Raw genomic sequence first — 8,049 nt, forward strand, 5'->3', positions numbered from 1 at the left:
TCAGTGTCCGAGTGTGGCAATGCCGCGCTGGCATTTCTGTGTCAAATGGTTCTGACTGGGCTTCTTTTCAACAGTGGCATCTGGCACCCTGTCTACTGTTATGGGAATGAGATTTTACAACTCCAAAAAGGCAATGCCTGGGATAATTGCCGGTGCCAGGTAACCACCTGTCCTTTGTTCTTGTCTGTGTTATTGAATAAACATTTTATTTAGCTTATTTGTGGATTATGTTGTTTTAAAAATGTAACATGGTAAGTTCTGTGAAAAATGAAATCTTGTGGTGGTGTTTAGGTAAATGAAATTATGTCAGTGTTTTCTTCCTTCTTGTTCTTTATGGGATTTTTGCCTCCACCTCCTTCTTTTTATAACAACTATTCTGTTCCACAGTTTACTGATGGTTGGACGGCTTGGGTTGCAGATGATGGAAAAACCTATTAAGCCATAAATCTGCATGAAGTGACTTGAAGACACATGACTGAGAAGCCCAAAATGCAACTGCCTAAATGTGCCGCACATAAGGGGAAAAGGCACTGCTACCTGTGCATTGTATTTTTCATATCCTAATGCACATGGGTTGTGTTTTTAAAGGACCGACATGGAGAGCTCTTGTCATGGTATTTGTCTTAGCATTTTCTGCACTGAAAGCAAGCAAGGAAATATGAGTGTAGCATTAGTTTAGCTTCTGGTCCTGCAGCTTAGTGTCAGCAAAGACCTCCTGGCCCTTGCATTGACAGTTGCAGGATTGAGACTTAAATGCCCATATGACTTGTCCTTCCAAAATCACGTGTACCTCTAAAAGCAGGGGAGAGGAGTTTCTGATTTGTCACTAGTAATTAATACAATAAATGTGCATATGATTTTCCATATCCCTTTCCATGCCAGTTTATCCATTCACAGTGTTTGTCAGTCAGGGAGTTTGTTCTCCCAGCACTGTGTGTTAGAACCTGGTCCCACAAAACACAATCACGGAGCCAGCTGTCGAGGCTCTGCTGTAATGCAATAAATGCATACCCATGCCTTGCAATCACTTGTAAGCTCAGCTGTACGTCATTCACTTCGCTTTTACAGATTACTACTCATAAATCAAAAATATGCTTTATTAGGTAATGCTGAATTGTAGGCACAGCTTTATTAAAACATTATTTTAAATAAACTAAGAAATTATTATTGCAAACTTTCGTGTTCTACACAGCTTATTTTGTCTCCAATTGTTCACCTGGATTGATACAGTTTGCTGCCTTTCCTTCAGGGTGTCAGGATATATTTGTGAGCATGAATTGTATAAATAATCTATTCTTGTAACTTGTAAATATAAAAATCTGAACTGGGAGGGAGGTGGAGAGCACAAAAGCATACAGACTACATATGCGGACAAGTACTATATTGACATTTCTTAGTTTGAGTTTTGGGTTTTGTTTGGTTTGGGCTTTTTGTTTGTTTGGTTTTTTTGGTTTTGTTGTTTTTTTTTGTTTTGTTTTCTGAGGGGATAATCTATTTTAGATTTAGAAAATAATGTATGAAAGTTTATTTAAAGACTGAACGGCTTCTTTCATCAGTCTTTGTCCTCAGTTGATTCCCTTAATGCCTGAAATAATTCTAAATATAAATCTCCCATAGAGAAATATCCTGGAAGATACACATGGTCGGTAATGTATCCCTTTTCTGGTCACATTTAACTTATGTCCCTTTTTGCACAGATCCTGAGCTTCGATTTCTTCAACCTTTTTGTTTGATGCCTGGTACTGAGAGAGATGGAAGCAAGAGGGCTGGTGCATTAGATTGGTGAGACTCTGGGGCTGCTCAGAATTCTCTGAGTATCAGGGTAGTACCTTGGCAGGAGGGTCATATCCTGTGGCTTTCCTTATCTCCTCCCTTGTTGCAGCAGAACAGGCAGGGCAGTGACCTTGTGCTGCATGAGCAGGAGGTGCAGAGCTGGGCCAGTGGCCACAGCCAGGCTCTGCCAGCAGGGAGGTGGCTTGCCAGGCAAGTCACAGGGATGAGGCAGGGCTTAGATCAAGCCAGGATGCCAGGTCAGTCAGACTGGGTTCCAGATCTGCAGGGACGTGGCCAGGAATGGGTACAGCTCCAGCAAGTGTCCCAGCAGCCTGGTCCCAGGCCAGACAGCTTTGGTCAGAGCTGGCTTGAGCACAGACAGATCTGGATGGGGAACTGTGCTCAGAGCATCTTCTTGAAGCCCTTATTCATCACGCTGCAGAGTTCAGCTTCAGGTGTTCACCTGTATTTACATTCTTCTCCCACCTCCCTGCATGGAAATAAGGGGTGTGCAGGACAGCAGATGGTTTGTTAACATATCACCCTTTTAAGTGCCTAATTCCAGCCCAGGACCCAGCACTGGTAGGCAAGTGTCCCCACACCTTTGTTCTAATTTGAAAAAGTTAGTAAGCCGGACATTAGCATTTAAGATACTTCTCCTTAAACTGTTTTATGGGGAGGATTTTTTGCCTCTTCATATTACTGTTGAAGCAGTTTTCTTCTGTAGGAGTAGGATGCAAACATAAATGCATCTCCTGCAATATACTGAGAACAGCCATGACCCAGCAGTTTTGTAATTGTATAACGCTGGTCTCAAACCAGGTAACTTGTGAATTTGAATTGCAGTTGTCTTTAACAGAATAAAGACAATAGAAAGCACAAAACTGGACAGGTATGTGTGTTGGTAAGCTTTTGTACTTTAGATGAAAGTGTGAACCCTTGCTGCTGTTTCCTGAGCTTTGGAAAGCAATAGGTTGAATACTGCTGGTAGAAGTCATTTAGAACTTGTAGAATGCTCATGCTCAGGATAAACAGCAGTAATACAGGCAAAGGGACAAGAGAAAAATTTTAGCCTTACATACTTTTTACCCCTTTGAATTTTTATTAGCATATAATAATTTTTTTAAGCATTTCTGCACTAGCAGTCCAATGTGTACCAGTGGATCAGAGTTAAATGATTGTAATGATTGTACAAAGCCTGTTATCCTTTTCTTGCTGTTTACAACAAGAATTATTCAACACTTGTTATGCTTTGCTTGTGGACAAGTAAAGACTGATCAGGTGATGTCAAAGCCCTTTCAAGGTTCATTACCATGTGACAAGGACAGCATTTTTCTTCTAACTATATTTAATGCCATAAATGGTAGCTGTTTATTTTTCTGCTCTAAGGTGACTGACTCACAGACACGTGAGCTATCAGCACATTATTAGTTAATTCCTTGACCAGGCTGTGATTTCAACTGTCACTGGGATCTTGTACAAGAGAAGAGTGATTAATTTTGTTTTTTAATTATAAAATCACAGCTTTTATGGCTGTTGCAAACTGTCTGAGAGTATTCTTCATTGCCATAGCAAGTTACAGATATGTTCTACAGTTACATTAAGATGCATTTAAGTAGCTTAGGGACATCTCTTAGTACTAAGGGAATGGCAAATACTTAATCCTAGACCAATGGCAATTGAATTAAACTCACTAGTGCATTACTGACCAGACAGCCCTATCCTCGCATAGCTCTGACAGCATTAAAAAAAAGGGGCATTTTCTTTAGGTGCAATTTTCGTAACAAAATACTTGACTTTTTGGTACAACTGTTTTAGATTAAACTGCTTTCCAGGAAGTTAATGTAACCCATATATTACGACACACTGGGTCAACAAAAGGAGTTTAAATTTTAATATTCATTTATAAAAGCCATACAAATAAATTAATTTTTTTAAATGCTTGAAGTCATCATTAACAACTTTACATCTTTAAAGAACATACTCAGTTTTTACTCTAAAAGGGCAACTTTAATGTTACTATAAACTCTAAAGCATTTATTCTAAATGCAGTTGTTAACAGAAGTAGCCCAGCTCAACATCCTAATAAAAATTCACTGTACATTGCAAAGTCCTTTAGGTAATATTATTATAAAAGTTAGCATAAAAGCTGGGGAAAGTACTGAATGAGCATATAAACACTGACATACTGAATTTTTAAAGTTTTGTGTGTGTTTTCAGGTCCTAAATTGGCCTTTAAGATCTAAAACAGAAAGCAATGTCTTTGAAGAACACACCAACACTGTGACATGCCCTTGATAGGACAGAGATAAATCTCTACAGATCTTTGACCAAAAATGGCAACAAATTAATTAAAATAGCAGAATCTGATTGTTAGACTTCACTTCACAGCTTGGTAAGTAGTATTCAGTACTTGGTTTAGCTATTTTCCAATATTGCTGTATCATTCAACAGCCCTCTATCAGCCAGATTTCTAGACCTTTCTTGTGTAATATCTATCAGTGGATTGCCTATGTCCTATTACAAGGCTTTCAGTTCATTGCTACATGAATATTTGTACCTTACAGACCCTGAGTAACTCTTTGTTACAAGTGAGTTCTGAAATCCTTGCAGGATACTGATGCTCTTCACAAAGTCAGATCTGTGCTTTCACTCTTGTCTTCCTGCTAAGGAACCAGCCTAGCACCTGGAAGCCTGGTGCTGCTCTGCTTCAGCCCTTCTTTGTGCTGCCTGTGTGCTTCAAGCACATCCCAGCAGCAGATGTTGCACTGGATAAACAATCCTAACCCTAGTTGTTCCAAAGAGTATGAGAACAGGAGGTCTATCTATAGAAAACATTGGGTGAAACCTACATCTCAGTTTTGGCAATATGTGTTGTACAATACTTCATTGCACCCTACTTTACAGCCAGTATTTTACATGGTGTTATATGTGCTATACAAATACTAGAACACAAGGTCTTTTTTTCTTCTTTACTGTTGCATAGTCTTAGGAAAAGCTGGAGCAAATAGGCTTTTCAGGTTTTCACAGAGCATGTAATATCCACACAGGATGGTATTTTCTATCTGTTTCCTCCATATTTGGCCACCCAGTCTGTTCTCCCATGCACTCGCTGAATTGTTGGGGGGCGAGTGAAGATACTCATGTTTGTTGCTGCTGCATTGAAAGTAGGACCTGGTAATGGAGGACGAGCAGCTTTATTTTTCCAGGAATAATCTGAAAGGAATAAGAAGTCAGAATTAATTATGACTAAAAAGGTATTTTACTCCTCTACAGGGAAAAGAATGAGTGCTCACAGAGGACATATGGTCCTTAAGGATGCTGATGTAACAGGATGCTTTGGTCTCCTATGTCATAAAACATCCTGAGTTGGAAGGGACCACCTAGGATTATAGAGTCCAGCTCCTGGCCCAACACAGGACAACCCCAAGAATCACACCATGTGCCTAAGACCATGCTGTCTGTGCTTGTTTTCAGCAAAGATTATTTTTCCAATAGCTTGTGTGTATTATTCTCACCTACTGAATAGTGGTTTAGCAGCAATCCCCCAAGAAAGCACTGAGAATGAAATTCAGTGGAAAAACTGATGCAAATGCCTGCAACTCTGTATCTCCTATTACAAAACTGCTACAGTATGAAAGTGTTCTTTCTTCTATCTCAAATATTTAAAAAAGCATGTCATTATAATATTGATAAACTGATTAAGATTGAAACAGCTTAGCCTGAAGAACACCTCTCAGAGACCCTCTTGTTCCTTTTGAGATTTTATGCCTTTTATTCCCCTCTTGTTTAGCTCAGAACTCCCGGTGTACTTGATGGCAAGTCTTCTTTGCCCCATTTCCCATTTCTCCATTGGTTTCATGGGATTTATTCCAAGTTTGAAGGCCTTTTTTCTCTCTTAATAATTGCACCCACCTGATCTCAGACACTAGCAGTAGCACAGTGCTGTATTCCTGACCTTCCTATTCACATTTCCCCTTTTGATATTTCAGGTAGTGGCTACTTCCTTGAGTTTCATGTGATTAAAGTAATTGCTCTGCTGCAGGGGCTGACATTTCTTCATGTTCATGACCAATTCAACCATTTTCCTAAGTCTTTAAAATCAGCCAGCTGGAACCCCTTTTATTCAGACTCCTGCTATGCCTTACCCTTGTTTCCTTAGCATTCCTAGGGTAGTTCCTGCCCCTTCCATTCCTACTTTTGTATTTTAATCTTACCATGTACTGATACTCTTTAAAACAAAATTTAACATTTAAATTGATGGGAGTTTTGGTGCCTAGGTATCATTCTGTTTCTTAGAGAAAACCACCTGGTTTTGGTAGCATTTTAACACCAGTGGATTGAACCTGTTAAGGAACAGGTGAGGATCAAGATATTTAAAAAGCAGGAACATCAAGGACCTTAAATCTGGGGTCACATCTCTACCTCTGAAAACTATTTCTTTTATTATAGGCTGGCATTCCCTATCTTTTATCAGCAAGTATGATTCCAGTCTACACTATATTGGCAATAAAGGCCACTTTTCCTGGTATTTTCCTCAGAAAAATGGATCTTGTATATTACATTAAATTATTTAAATTATGGCATTAAAAAATTAACAGAAAAATTAAAAGAGCAGAAAACAATTGAGAGCATAACTTAGTACATTTTGGATAATATAAAGCAAGGGGTCACCAAAAATGTTAATGTTCAAATTCTGACATCTAGGAGATTAAACCTGCCATTTGCTTTGTCCTTATCTCTCTTCCCATACAACTCTGAAGACTTTAAGCTGAATATGAGTGGTTTAAGTGATAGGATTCTTGTTCTTCTCCAGGACACGGAAGAGTGTCTTAATTGACCTCCATCTGCCAGCCTTTCTGACTTCTACTACACATATTCAATTTCTAAATACAGATAACAATAAATTTTATTTCCTGTGGAACATCACAGGTGATTTTTTTTTTCACTATTCACAGCAGTCTAGAGTGAATTGCAGATTTTGTCCTCCTGTGAACGTCCTGATCCACGCATTGTGACAAATCAACTCTCGCAGTTTTGCTTCAGCAGTGGATCAGTAAGATAATGAAGTGCAGCTCCAGCCTTTCTTGGTGGGTTTCTGATCAAGTCAGACACAGAGTATGCATACATCTAAGCATATTTTAAATATATCTAGATATATGTGTATGTGTGTGTGTGTGCCATCTCCTTCCTTCCCTCCTGCTCCAGTTCTCTGAAGCCACTTGCAAGTTCTTAAGGAGAGGAGGTAACTCAAAGGAGCATGTCAGCAAAAAGACAACATTACTAAGCAGAATTGTATGAGACTGGTTTGCCATGGACCCTTTGGTCAAACAATTCACCACTGGTTTAGGGCCTTGCTATTTCCTCTGAAGTAACCAGAGAAGTGGGCTGCTGGGTGTGGACAACAGTTCTAATCTTCACTCAAAAACTTTCTCCTGCATCCTGAGCACTGCTGTTCATCTTCTCTGCATCAGAAACATGACAATGAAGAAGGTGCTCAGAATGTCACCAACGCTGCAGAGGATCCAAGGTAACAGTTACATTCAGAAGAGATTTCAATTGTTTTTAACGAATGTTAAAAACATGACCCTTTACTACACAGTTGTGGAGTTACATGTTTCTACAATTCTGCTTAGCCCATCAACACTAATGAACAGTAGTTTAACAAATGCTCCAAATCTTTTTTGTACCTTTTGTAATTATTTTCTCTTTTATGTAACAAATATTAGTAGCAGTAGTTTCTCTAAGTATCAGGACAGGCTCTAGGCACCTACATGCAGTTCACTTGTATTAAGAATTTATGCCCTACAATTTTATTTACAAAACTTGAGGAAAACCAAGAGCTAATAAATCCCTTAGGAAGCATGGAAAATTAACATTTCTCTTTGTCTTGGATATGAGTAGTAAAAGAATATTTCTTACCCGATACAGATGCACCAAGAGGTGCTAGCTGTATCCGTTGTCCAGCTGATCCAGCTTCTTTTTTATGGAAGGAAGAGGTGTGTAGTCCCAATGGGTTATAAGCACCACTGCTTACAAAGCCAGGATTTCCTGTTGACATTGCAGAATTTTAGAATTTTCAGCTGCATTCAGAAAACTCAGCCTACTTTTTATACTCGCTTCAAATTATATTTGCAGTACTACAAGAGTGCCAAATGTGCGTGTTCTTTAAAAACTCCCTAGTGCTCGTCTCTTGACAAACAAACATTCTTTCATTGAATTCATTCTTTGCTTTGTATATTAGTTGGACCCTTTTCAGCACTGTCAGACAGAAAT

General features: G+C 39.0%; 2 protein-coding genes across 3 annotated transcripts in view; one reads left to right on the top strand and one right to left on the bottom strand.

Moving 5' to 3' along the window:
* Nucleotides 1–1,174, top strand: part of LOC102042641 (transmembrane protein 14C-like) — a 5,447-nt gene extending 4,273 nt beyond the window's left edge. Inside the window, exons 4-5 of the mRNA XM_014308606.1 lie at nt 75–159; nt 388–1,174. Coding sequence (XP_014164081.1) covers nt 75–159; nt 388–445 — 143 coding nt within the window. The 3' untranslated portion in view covers nt 446–1,174. The remainder of the gene's footprint in view (nt 1–74; nt 160–387) is intronic.
* Nucleotides 1,175–4,103: 2,929 nt separating this feature from the next.
* Nucleotides 4,104–8,049, bottom strand: part of MAK (male germ cell associated kinase) — a 23,974-nt gene continuing 20,028 nt past the window's right edge. Inside the window, exons 12-13 of one of the 2 annotated variants that reach the window (XM_014308611.2) lie at nt 7,696–7,824; nt 4,104–4,989 (exon numbers count right to left, since the gene is read on the bottom strand). In XM_014308611.2, the coding sequence (XP_014164086.1) occupies nt 4,835–4,989; nt 7,696–7,824 (284 nt within the window). In that variant the 3' untranslated portion in view covers nt 4,104–4,834. The remainder of the gene's footprint in view (nt 4,990–7,695; nt 7,825–8,049) is intronic. The other variant, XM_014308610.2, reaches the window with a different exon arrangement.

The sequence above is a fragment of the Geospiza fortis genome, unplaced genomic scaffold (assembly GCF_000277835.1).
Source record: "Geospiza fortis unplaced genomic scaffold, GeoFor_1.0 scaffold219, whole genome shotgun sequence".
In the NCBI taxonomy this organism is placed as follows: domain Eukaryota; kingdom Metazoa; phylum Chordata; class Aves; order Passeriformes; family Thraupidae; genus Geospiza; species Geospiza fortis.